The 13,770-nt window shown below is 34.5% G+C and overlaps 1 protein-coding gene across 2 annotated transcripts in view; it reads right to left on the bottom strand.

The window, feature by feature from the left end:
* Window positions 1–13,770, bottom strand: part of LOC129752331 (uncharacterized) — a 249,112-nt gene that overhangs the window by 73,197 nt on the left and 162,145 nt on the right. For both annotated transcript variants that reach the window (XM_055748117.1, XM_055748118.1), the window contains one exon: window positions 982–3,146. In XM_055748117.1, the coding sequence (XP_055604092.1) occupies window positions 982–3,146 (2,165 nt within the window). The remainder of the gene's footprint in view (window positions 1–981; window positions 3,147–13,770) is intronic.

Raw genomic sequence — 13,770 nt, 5'->3', positions numbered from 1 at the left:
AACAAAAAATCTTGAAATATTCAAAGAGTGATTAGAGTTTTTTTATTTGTTTTATCAAATAATTTGAATAAAACCGGGCATCCCAGCCAGATTTGACTTATCTCGAGTTCTTTATTGGATTTATGGAAAAGTCTGGATATTTCAAGAAAATCTGGAATAATCAATAATTTGTGAAGAAAATTTAACTAAACATAGCCACTAATATCGTTTGAATATTTTACATTCAATGATCGTGTTTCAGAACCCTTACCTCAGTAAATGTTTTAAAATTTTTGGGTGTCACGAAAGAGCAATCCCTTCAAAAATGTTGAAAACGAATGAAAAAAGTGATCAAAGGTCCCTCAGTTTACGGTACGTAGTCGAAAAATCGTATAAAAAGAAATCTGAATTAAAAAAAAACTTTTTTTTGGTTTAGTATGGACTTGTATTTAATGATAATCTGAATTAAAAAAAAACTTTTTTTTGGTTTAGTATGGACTTGTATTTAATGATAATTACAATCTTCCGTAGGAAAAGTCGAAATCGAATTCTACTTGAGAAAAACTTCGCATGCTGCGGGTTGCTTATCCCTGAATTAATAATTTATAAGTTATTTCAATAAAAAAAAGCGAATAGAAGTCCAATGTGACTTAAAATTTATTCGTCTTATACAAAAAAAAAAACTATTTCTCGTCGATCTTATTGAAAATGTACACAGCGTTTGTAGTGAATTACCCACACAATTAAGGGTTTCACATACAAAAGGATGAACATTTTTCAGATTTTGTAAAATCAATGGTAATTCCACAAACTGAACTGACGCTTACTGAAAAACGGCTGACTGCTTAATTCCTGAAGTTTATAGTGATATGAATTTAAGTGGATGGTATTTTATAACACCAGTCCTACCAGTTTTTTTTCGAAGCTGTCGATCAAGATCTTCTTCAGTTAAGCAATTTTAGCAGGCGAAGTTAAAAATATGATAACATAAATAATACCTACCGGTTTGTCATTTGCCGTGTCCCTGGCATGAAGCTGATTTTTCCCGAAACAGTTTAAGCTGCTCGAAGAATTGTCCGGTGATATATTATTAAATTTTAGTTGCGAGTATTGGCTTCCACCGTTTGGGGATGGCGATGATGTCGCCTCGTCCAAACCGTTCGCCGTTTCGCCGTCGCAGTCGCGGCTATTATTAGAAGAAGTATTCAACTTTTTAAGCTCACTAGTTGGTCGCTTGGGTAAGACACTTTTTGGGCTGTTATTGGGATTATTACGGTTATTGTTGTTACTATCACTGAGGCTGGAGGGCCTGAGTCTCACTTTGCGTTCACTGTTTTCCCGATTTCCGCCTCGGATGCAGAGCGCGGGATTGAGATTCGTTACACTGTTCTTCTTGTATTTGATCGCAGGAAAACTCGGCTTGGTCTCGTCAGCGCAACCGTTTGCAGCTGATTCATCACCATCACAAACACTGGTAGGAATTTTCTTCTGGTGGTTGTCTGCGGCCACACAACCACTTGGGTGTGAATTTTCCTTCGAGGGGTTGTTGTGATTTATCGGTATGGGTGGAAAATTTTGATATTCATGGTAATCCTCTTCGTTGATGACGGTAATAATATCATCTCCTGTCGATGAAATATCGGACGAATCGATGAAACTGAAATCTTCTATCTCTGCTGGATCCGGTGGGTTGAAGTTGGGGCTCAGATTTCGGGCACAGTACCGGTTGAGAGATTTCAGGCGCGTTTCGGCAGTGCTGTGATCGTGCGACGATCCTTTAGGATGTAGTTTGGGCGTGAGATGGCAGATCACTACTGAGTTAGCAAAACTATCCGGGCGTAAACTGGTCTTTGTACTAGTAGCGCTATCGGTGGCAAGTTTTCGGTACAAGTGTGACCGATTGACATTGGTATGATTAATTACTGGTAGTGAACTTTTGCGCTGGTGAGCGAAGTTTGGCAGATCTTCGGTGTTATGTTTGTAATCACTGAGCGAGCGGCCAGATTTGTTTGCATTAGCTAAGCCAATGTCGTGGGTCGCGTGATTGGCGATCGAATCACTGAGAGTTCGAAGCCGACGCTGGGGTTGGGTTTGGTTTGTGGGTGAATCTAATTGACCGCCAGATGTTTCGATCGCACAGGAAAAACTTTTCCCCTCAGAACAAGGTGGTGTCGGCTGCCGAACGCAATCATCAAACAGCATCCATGGCGAATCGTCCGCAGCAGCTAAGATCGTCGAAGGGGGCGGAGGCAATGGCAAGGGAGATGGCGACCTAGGCGACAGAGAAGAAGATGAAGACAACTCGTCGGCACAGACATCATCACCAGTTGTGGAAGTGTTTTTTCCGATATTATTTTTGTTATTATTTCGCGTTCGACCTACACTTGAATCGAGTCCAAAATACACATCGCACGATATATTCTTTTTCTTGAAATAATTTATGTTCACATCTTTCAGTCGTGGCTCGTGGTTCGAGTGCTGTGCGTTTATGAATTTTAAATTTAAATCATCGCCATCGGTTTGCTTCACATTGCCTGCACCAATGCCGATGAGAGTTTCTTTTCCACTGGTCAAAGATGAAAAATCACCGCTTTTCACGACGCCATATTCGAAACTATTTGACCATTTTCCATCCTCAACTGTCGATTCGAGCTTATTTTCCCGCCCACCACTTTTCCCCCCTTCATTGATCACCGAAGAGGACTTTGGGTTGTTGGAATTTCCGTTAGTTTTGTTGTTGTTCACCTTTTTCAATTTCTTATTATCTAAATATTTGTTGTTCACTTTAATAAGACTATTTCCATCGTTATTGGCGACACTTTTACTACCGAAATGATTGCTATAACAGCAAACGGTCAGCGAGGATGCTGGTGAAGATTCCCGGAGCTCATCACGTTTTTCGTCGCCGTAATCGTTCTTATCAACGCGGTCGCGGTTTTGGTTTTGAGGTGCAACGGTCTGCGACGTTCCGTTGTTGAACTGCAGCAACGTCGTCGTCGTCGTCGGTCTGCTTCCTTGTTGTGGACCACCGGATTGCTTCTGATTCTGATGCAGCTGCTGATGATGATGGCCAGTACTTCTACTACTAAGACTACTACCACCACCACCACTGCCAGCCGAGGAAGACGACGATGTTGATGTTGAGGGCGACGATTTTCTATTCTTAGCTGGAAAGATAGAAATGAATATTATTTGAAAGATTTTTCCCAATTTTTCACTCTTTTGCGTTTGTGTTGAGTTCTCTGGTTTTATGGGCAGTGAGGTGATGCATAGGTAGGCACACGAACGGTTTTCAGTGTAAATGGGAAGATTTTTTTTCCTCTCTTCTTACGATTTTCCCGGACCAGCTCGATACGTCTACTACTATGGTCCGGAAGTTGTTCAATAGCAAATGAACGGTTCGTTCGACTAGGGTTGGCTTAATGGTTTTGTATGGCTAATAATTGATTGTGATTCAAAATTATTAGTAGTTATCCACTTATGGAAACTCATCTAGATTTGAAAACAAACGATAACTTTCAATTCCTTTTTAATTTATTCAAAACAAACTGGCGATGAAACTTCAAGAAATAATCATATTTTCAGTTCAATTCTCGTTCTCGCTTCAGAAATATAATGCTTTACATAGAAAGAATTTCAAAATTTTTAGAAAACTCAATACAATAAGTCATTACTTTTTCTGGCACCGAGAGGGACGAGATTTAGATATTAAATATACAAATAATGCATCAATATTATTGCAAGCTTTATCTTTGAGAAACAACTTTTACAAAACTGGGAAAAAATAAACATTAATGGTACTTCTGTAACTCATCAGTTAAAGCAACTCACAGTTTTTGAGAAAATTGATTGTTGATTTAAAACCTTTAATTTAATTGGGTAATCTACTACAGTTTCACCAACAGAGTTTAAAAAAATTTTAAGTATAGCATAGCATTGGGTGACTACACTCATCTTTCATTGGCTGATACAATAAATACAAACAAACACAAGATGCCAAAACGAGTATTCGTTTTAAGTGTTGTCTTTAAAAATAAGTGTATACTACAATAATGCACACCACCACAAGTCAATTTATCATAATGGGGATGATCTGATACAGCAATAAAAGATTTCAGGTGCAGAGAACTCATACGATCCAGGGTGCTGTTTTCAGATGGGAAGAGGGAGGAATATTTTTATGGGAAATCCAACTTGACAAATAAGACTGATAAAATAGGTAAAAGCATTAAATTTCCAAAAAGAAACGATCTCACCAAAGTCCATTAAAAGGTATAGAAGGTTTAGGCCGGTGCTGTCTTCCAATTCTTCCTGATTAGAGTCAACTTAAATGTTAGCAATCTGATCATAGCAACACAGAGTGCATTTATCCTTATCGCAGCAACTCAGAAACTTATGTCAAACTGTGTATAAAATGAAAAGATTATTATAAAGATTCCTTCCTTGTATTAACTTCAAGAGTTAACATTAAATGAGTTGAAAATATCTGTCGCCTACAAGCAACCGTATTTTTCCGCCCAGCGCGGATTTTCCATTTTTCTCTTGCTGTGGCCTAGAAATTGGACTGCGCCACTGCATTGCTGCAAATTCTTCAGATCACTGTCAAATTCTTCAGATCACTGCCAGATGCCACAGATGACTTTTAAAACAATTTTCCTGACATCACCAGCAATCGACCACTAAGCACATTTTTATATAATAAAATACGAGAATCACAACCGGTGGAATCACAACCACAAATTTGAAGTATCTACAATCCATGATTAAATATTTGAAGTATGAGAGCGTAGACAGAACGTGCTACCGAAAAAACACAACCGTACTCGTCCAAGGCCAACTGCGAATCAAGAATTAAAATATTTAAAAAAAATTTTACTTTTATTGTTTTACTGTATTTTAAAAAATCAGAGATTTAAGAGGAAAAACTAATCATGATTCAACGCCCCAAAATCAGCTTTCAAATTCTTCTCAGAATACCGTAAACTTAGAAAACCTGTGTACTTTTGTAAACTTACCGACAAACTTTACTTAAAATATTTTTCTTTTATGTACGTTTATCTCTAAAATCATAAGTCTTAAACAATGCATAATTAGATTTAAAACAAACAGGAGATATCATATGTTTCGTGTAGAAGTTCTTTATAAAAAAGTTTTTTTGTCTATGCTATAGGCATCTCCTGTAAATAACAATAAGAAAGTCGGGTAAGACGGACAGTTTCAGTATTTCGGAAATTACAATATTTGGAAAAAATCTAATGACGGGAATATGTTTACTAGATATATTAATACTTCCGAGACCCTTTGTAGATTTAATGCAAACAGAGTCTTATAATAGTACAAAAAAAAACAAACAAAAAATTTCAGGCTGCACCATTTGATGTAATTTTCTCTACTCAGAAAATAGTCCATAACTCGCAACATTTTCGGAAATGTTAAGCGCTTTCAACGGTGGAATCTTTATTAGGCGATGATAATCCAAACCGATTATTATGACATTTTCAATAACCATCGTAAACACGTCGGCATTGAGTGATTTTCTATCAATAATTTACCTAAAAAAAAGTTTAATCATACAGCAGTTTGGTCAGTTCGTAAATATGTCTCAAAAAGTTAAGAATATGCTAATTCGACATTAACGATTTGAGCTATCTAAAAGTGAACAGATCCTGCAATTGACACTCTATCCAGTCTCTCCCTTTCTTCCCTTTGACCGGTTCGTAAAAAGAATATCTCACCTGTAGAGCTATAAGGGTATATACGGACGATAGTATTTGCGAAAAATTGGCCTCAGCCATAACCTCAAACTTTCATTTGCTGGCGGCCTCACCAGTGATGCAAGGTGCGTTGCTAAAATCAGTTTTTGTTTGATTTCAACTAATTATAATATTTCTGAATTGATTAAATTTTTTAAATGTCAACAACTAAACGTTCGAATTCATTATGAGGCGTCCCAAAATCGGTGAAGACAAGCCATATTTTTCTAATGAATTTTCAAGGTGAATTTAAAACATCTGAAATATGTTTTCATATACTGCTTGATAGATTCAAAATTTGTTTCTATCTTCTAAACGAATTCCAAATCAATAACTGTTACAAAAAAAGTAATTTAATGAAAGCCCGTTGACTTTGAAAATAATCTCCTGCATGCTCTGATTATTATAAACAAATCCACATAATCCGCTACATCGTTTAAGTGTGCGATACAGGCAGTTGTTATTTCGTTAAGATAAATGTTGCAATCAATTTCTACGCATTTAATTGCATTTCATTTTTTTCTAGAAATCTACGGGAATATTGCAAATTCTCAGTACTTATGAAAAGGTTTTTCAATAACAATGCAATTAAAAAATATAATTATTTTCCAAATATCAATGCACTTGGCAACCCTGAACGCCCAAAAAAAATCAAAACACGAACACCGTGTATCGTTTTTCCACAGGACGAATTTGTCGATATGAGTACCGGAAAAACGCATTTATCGTGCGCCCTTCTCAACAATCGAATCTGTTCTCCCATGGTTTGAGGTTATGGCTGAGGCCTCCTGCTATTGTGGTGTTCGTGTAGAACTGTCAATATATCCTAATAGCGTGGATCATATCAATTGATGAGTTGGCATCGTGGTAAGATATCGGACAACGAACTCGGAGGACTGGGGTTCCAATTCTCGGACGAGATTTTTTTTCCGTTTTACTCAAATTAATCGTTTATTTAGCTTTTGTGGGGAAATTAAATCGATGTAGATTTATCCAAGATTATCATTTTAGATGTATCCAAGGTTGCCGAAATCATAGAAAAATCTATGATTTCATAAAATTTTGAGCGAATTTTCATCACAAAATCTGTGTCACAGAACACAGAATTTAAGAAATATCCACAGATTTCACAAAATTTTAAATTTTTAGATACGAAATGTACCGAGACAGAATCATAAGATTTGATTTAAATAAAAATAAAGAAATTAAAATCGCATAAAAATCTAAAACAGTAAAAAATGTAGGATTTCACCAAATAGATTATCCTCGACAGGGCACATTTTTCGCTGATTCAGGACCTCATATTTAAAGACCGATGCTGTTTTGATATCGGAGCCTACTGCAACCGAAGTTTCTGAAGCTAACTTATTTCTTTCCACATTCTGTAGTTTTTTTTTTGTTACAGCACACTTCACAATTTTGTACACCTTTGCGGTTATTTTTAACTGGGTTCGATAGTGGTTCTTCCTTATTTTTATTGTTCAGAACGACTTTTTCGCGGAGCAAAGATTTTGGACGTCCACGGGAGTCAACGCCTACTCCGTTTTTTACAAGTCTATCCAAATATTAAAAAAATTTTCTGTCATGATAACTTGGATATTTTTTCAAAATTAATTCACATTTTGCTCGAATATATTCACATTATTTGCTTCAATTCCTAACTTTAAATTCCATATAATTATTAGATCAACTAAGTTAGAATCAAAGTGTTTATTGTGAAGGATTATGTTTTAATTTGGTTTTGCATACATTTTTTGGAAGATTTTGGCATCCTTAACTAGAATAATGATTATGACAATTGATAACTTAGGTCTAGAATTTTTTTTTAAAGATGAGAAAAAGTTAGAAAGGGGAAAAGGAAGTTACAAAAAAAAAAAATAGATTGAGATCGATAGATTTTACTTAGAAAAAGATAAATTTCCAACATGTAGTCCAAATCTAGCACAGCTAACACATTCGTTGTGGTTTCCCTCGGGCCAAAAGAGAATTAATGAAAGTCGTTCTGGCGACAAGATGGACCACACAGGATCAAACAATGTGCTCGATATTATGGTAACCTTGGCTGCAACTACACAAATTGCTGCCAGTAATATCAAAACGATAGAGTACCGAGTTTAAGAAATAATGATTGGACATGAGACGGGAAATATTCGAATAAAATCCCGACTCATGTCCAATCTATTTAACCAGGATGAAAAGCTTGCCTTTAGGATAATCGAGTGGAGAAAATTTCTAGCTATTCTTAACCATTGCCTAATCTTAGAAAAGTGATTTATTTTCTTTTTAACTGGTTCAATCTTTATTTTTTCAGTATCTGTTTCTACTTATTCCATATTTTGACCCGCAGTAAAATGAAATCATAATGAGGAATAATCTATTATATAAAATTCTCTTGTAACGGTGTTTGTAGTACTACTCCTCCAAAATGACCCAAACGATTCGAATGAAATTATTTTTAGAATATTCTGTAGCCATGCGAATCGGTTTATATCTAATAAAAATAACAGAAAGTCGCATCAATTGTCCGTTTTAATTAAATTTGTAGTTTTTTCAATCAAATTAAAGTCATGGCTTCCATTTTTTCGAGATTTTTTTTCCTTTAAGCGCCAGCCGGGCGGTTTGTTTTTCGTCTCCATGGTCGAGGCGTCGCGAGCTAATGTCGCGAGGGGATAGTAACCAAGGCATAGCATACTGATCAGTGAGAATATTTTGGCGCGTATTTCTCAACCAAGCATATTTCCAATGCAAGTGGTGGCGATATGAAGCCTTGATGTGATTTTTTTTTTCTTCTTCATTCCTAGCTCATTTGTACAGCACATGGTTATGAATAACGCCTAGACGTGACTCAGATTGACGTTTTGCCGATCGAATAAAACATATAAATTTTGTTTTGCCAAAATCTGAAATTGAAAAGTCTGGCATCCAATTTTAGAAATTTTCTTTTCTTTGAGGGGTTTGTTATTCGTCTCCATAGGCGAGGCGTCGCGAGCAAACGTCGTTGCAAGATAATAGTAACCAAAGCATACTGTTCATTGATCGCTGGAAAATTTTAAAAATTAGGCGCCTCTTTCTCAACCAAGTACCTATATTTCTTATGCACGTGGGGGCAATATGCAACCTAGATGGGTTTTTTTCCATGCTTATTTGTACACAGCACTAGTAATTAATGACGCCTAGATGTGACACGGATTGATATTTTATCGATTGAATCAAAACCATATAAACGATTTTAAATATTAAAACCATTTTTAATTCGTGTTAATTTAAGTAGTAAATTGTTGTCCAAAAAATTTGAATTTGGTAATGATGCATATGAAATAATGTTATGACACTTTGTGGACGTTTGAAAAAAAAAAGAAATTTGGACACATTAACTAAACATGAGTCTGTCCTTTTAAATAGTTTAGATAAGATTGAAGTTTTCAAAAGCCGAATGAACTTTTTGATTTTCTGAAAACGTAAGTTGAAGTCATCAATTTAATAATCTACTTTTTAATAACAAAAAGTGAGGATATGCATTTTCCGGAAGAATTTTAAATTAAGAAAGTAGACTAGAGCAAGTGCAAACTTTCAACTTTTACAAAAAATTTATACATTATTTCTTCATCTAAAAATTGTTGGGCCCAAAAAAACAATGTGATTTAATAAACTCAACTCTTTGTTTTAAATCATTAACCAAAAAACTGTTAACACGTTTACTGTTTGTTTACACACAATTCAAGTACGTTTTTAAAATGAAAAGTGTGTTTTTGTTTTACATATTTTGGCTTCATAGAAGAGACTTTTGATTCACTTTTTTGTTGAAAAGTTTTTTTGTGATTGTGATGTGGGGCAGATTTTATGAAGAACTTTTAATATGACCTGAAAATGTAAAAAATAATATTAATTCCTGTAATTTCTTAGGTGAAATAAGTGAAAACGCGCCATTTAGCAATGAAACATCTACCATTTAAGAATTTTATCTTCCAAATGGCCAGAAAGGATATCCCGAGTGTTGAATCTGAAGCGGATATTCAAAATTATTAAAAAGGTCTTTGTAAATCAAGGTCTTTTGGTTGAATAGCATTCAGTGAAATTGAAGTACCAAGCATTAATTTATTCCGGAGAAAATCTTAGGATATACAGTCCCCCCACAATCATGGGTCACACACAATTATTAGTCAGCGATCATTAGAACTGCTGATATCTACTAAACCAAAAGAAATTATATCATATTATTATTTTTAGTTTATCGACAATATCATTAAAATGCATTAAAAATACTATTTGTGCGTTTGATAACAGCAAAATTTCTGTTTGAATACTTTTTATCAAATGTGAACTATAAGCTGTGGAACTATCGCATAAAATTCCAATGTTATAAGGTTGACATCTTAAACCGTTAAGCTCCTTATGCGGGTATTTCAAAGATTCCAACCAAATGAATTGGTCCCATATAAGCACAAAAGAAGAGTTTACATTTTCCAAATGAAACTGAGCGAATGAATTGCGAAAATTCAATAAAATTTAGCAAAATAAAAGTGACCCATAATTGTTACAGAATCCACCAAGTTCCACACAATCGTGGGTCACTTTTTCGCAAGCAAAACAAAACATTTCTTGGTTGCTAGCTCAACCCAATTGCCCCTTGAACGTATACTAGCGAAGAATGCCCCTGAATGTTTGCCAGAAACTTGTAGATTTTCATGTTGATATTCGGGTGTTGCCATGGACTTCTATGTGACTAATAATTGTGGGCAATATGACTAATAATTGTTACAAGCTTCAATTTTGACCCATAATCGTGGTTTTGAAAAACGTTGATTGTTTCGGTAAATTATATTGTTTTTCAACAAAATTGGAAACAAAATCATGTTTGAAATCAAAGAGGGAATATTTAATGACTGAAATTCATGCAAAGCTTGATGTTTGGTCCACTAACACCCGAATTAACGAACATTTTGTGGTGAAATGATACGTTAAGTGACTAATGATTGTGGGGGGACTGTATCAATGGAAATTGATAAAACAGACAAACAAGAACAAGTTTTAAGTTCATATTAATTTTATTTTCACTGACGCATCTGAAAAAGACCTACATATGTGTTTTCACTTGCCCCAATGAATGGGACAAATGTATACTTCGATATTTCTTTTTGTCAACATAACTAACTTTTTTTTTGAAAATATTAAATTTTTCAGAGAATATGAAAGTTGAACTGTGGTGATATTCGTTTGCATTTGCCCCGGTGTTTTATTTTTGACAATTAAGATTTACATTTAATTTTTTTAAGGTTTTGTTTATATGATAATTTCCAAGAAACAAAATGAACTCATGAACCAATGAAGCCTGAACAGATTATTTCTTTTCGATCAAATCAATTTTAAAAAATTTGCCTTTTAATTAAATGTTATAAAGTTTTAAAGATATTACATAATCCTAAATGAAATCGCAGATCACAGAACATCGCAATGCTTCAATGAGAATCTTTAAAATAATGGGTAAACTTATCTAAACATATTTTTTTCTCTTTTCAAAACCAACCGTTTCTTTGATTCATTGGGTTAAAGTTCAAAGGAATTAATTTGCATTTTTTGCTTAAATAAAAAAAAGGAATTTGTTGTATACAAAACCTAGACAGATTTAATTTCATGATAAATGCTGTTTGGGAACACTTAAAATTGAAATGTGTAAAGTCTATAAGTTTAGTACATTTTTGAACATGATTTTGGTGAAAATATGGATTTTAATTTAAACTGCTTCGAAGGAAGAGGATGGTGAATAAAAAGCTGTTTGAAAATGGTTAGTAAAAAATCTTTTCTTATGTTTTTTATTTCGTCAGCTCTAAATCCAAAGCTAATTGGGAGATGAATGCATTAGGAAAAATATTCGGCAAATACTCCCAAAATTGTCCCGATCTTCAAAATTCTATTTTAACAAAGATTCATACGCAATATATTCCAAAAAATGAGAAACTTTTTATTTCGGTTTAAACCTTAATGTGAACTCGAACAAAACGGAATAAATCTATTAAATGGAATACAACAAATGAAACATACATATTATCAACATACAGTTATCAATGGAACAAGTAACAAAAAGTGAATTCTAAAAGACCCGTAGGATTGAGTTAAAATTCTTTGGTTTTATTTTGATAGAATTAAGCGGGACGATTCGAGTAAAGAAAAGGAGGGAAATGTAAAAAAAAACTAGGAAAAATGGAAGATGGACGCCAAATTGAACATGGTAAGACGAAGTTTACCGGGCCTGCTAGTACTTTATAATTTCGACTGTTTCTCAGAATCTAAAATAACATTTCTTTTTTTTCAGAAATTTAGTTTCTTTTAAAGTTTACAAATTACAAGAAAAATCTCTTGGTAGCTGTAAAAGCGCGTGAAATGCGTCTTATTTTCCTTAACTTTCCGTTATGACTGATTGTTATCAAAATTTCTTTTTAATAGAAGCATCAATCGTCAAACAAAACTAGTTCCACCCTGCCAGTCAGTTGAGTGTGGTGTTCATCTTCACCGTGGATGCTGAGCGCAAGCGCGAATCCACCTTTCTCTATGTTTCTGTTTTGTATCCCCTACATTGACATTGATCCCATTCACAGCAGTTTTAAGTTTTCGGGTTTTCATCTCGATTTTTTTGTGGGAAGGGAGGCCTCTCAATCGGTTAGTTTTCATTTTACACAAACACGAACTCGTCAGAGTAAACAAGCCGACAATTTATTGGCAGTTGCAAAACGCTAATGTGCTACCACTCGGCTCACCGTGTTTTGGGGGTTTTGGGAGGAAATTGGAGCCTGTGTGTAAATGTGTAGAAGAGGACCATCCGTAGATAAGGCTTCGAGAAAAGAAGTGTGAGATGTTTCAGATCGTTTCGTGATCTAAGAAAGCGACATTCAATCGCCACCCCGTACTAGTTTCGAGTAGATGCCGAATCGGAAATGTAAATAAGAAACTACACATCCTCAATTAATCCGGTACCTGTTTTGATATTGTATACAAATTTCGGCAAAATGAATGAACAACACTTTTCATACCTAGCTATAGCAGGAAGCATTGACATTGCTTGGAGCGAGAGTGACGAGAAAATTGCAACGGATTCCTGGGAAGCGACGGAATGAGCCGCATATTGAACTCAAAACATGCGAACATTTTCGCTAATGTTGATTTGAAGATGTCGACTGTATGATTTTAATGTGAATAATTTTCGGCAAAGCAGTCCAAATTTTATTTAACAAACGAAGTTTATTTTTACACCGACGTTTCGATATCGTATGATATCATCTTCAGGGATTAAAAATTCATCGTTGTTTCAGCTTTTGTAAAAGCGTAGGGGAGAATGAGGATACTTGATCCCTGGGGATACTTGATTCCTTAGCTATATCTCGAAACTGGAATGTCTTACAAAGATCAAATGTTCTAGAAAAATGTGCCAAAATGAGCAAAATAACAAGGCTTGTAGTTTAAAATTTTTTAACAAAATAATTGTTTGAGTAATTGAACTTTGTTTGAAAAATTTCACTAAATGTAACTTGAAGATCTTTTTTCAACACTTTAAAATGTTCCTTACATGGAAAATTATGAAAAAAATATTTGTTCCAATGTATCAATCGTTCGAGCGTAAAATGAACTTCATAATGCCATATTTTCAAAACAATGGAAAACTCTCAACTTTTTTCAGAAAAAGTTTTCTAAAATGTTGATTATGGGTACAATTGATCCCCTAGAGTTGGGTACAATTGATCCCCCTTCCAAACGGCATATTCTTCTTCTGAATTGATCGTTATGATTGCTGATTACGAAACTACTAATATTTATCCAAAAACTAATATTTATCAAACAATTGTCTGAAGAAAAGAGCAAAAATAATTAATTTTCTCTTAATTATAAAAAATAGCGCCTTTAAGTATGCAATGTAATTAGCGTTGAGACAAAGTTATAGAATTTTCTTCTTATGTCTGCTATAAATTGTGGAATGAGAACAAACATGACCAAAAAAGTCAATTAACATTCTATATTGGGGTTTTGTTTGAATTTTATACAAGGATTA

Source organism: Uranotaenia lowii, chromosome 3, assembly GCF_029784155.1.
Source record: "Uranotaenia lowii strain MFRU-FL chromosome 3, ASM2978415v1, whole genome shotgun sequence".
NCBI lineage: Eukaryota > Metazoa > Arthropoda > Insecta > Diptera > Culicidae > Uranotaenia > Uranotaenia lowii.
This window is presented reverse-complemented; position numbering and strand designations above follow the sequence as displayed.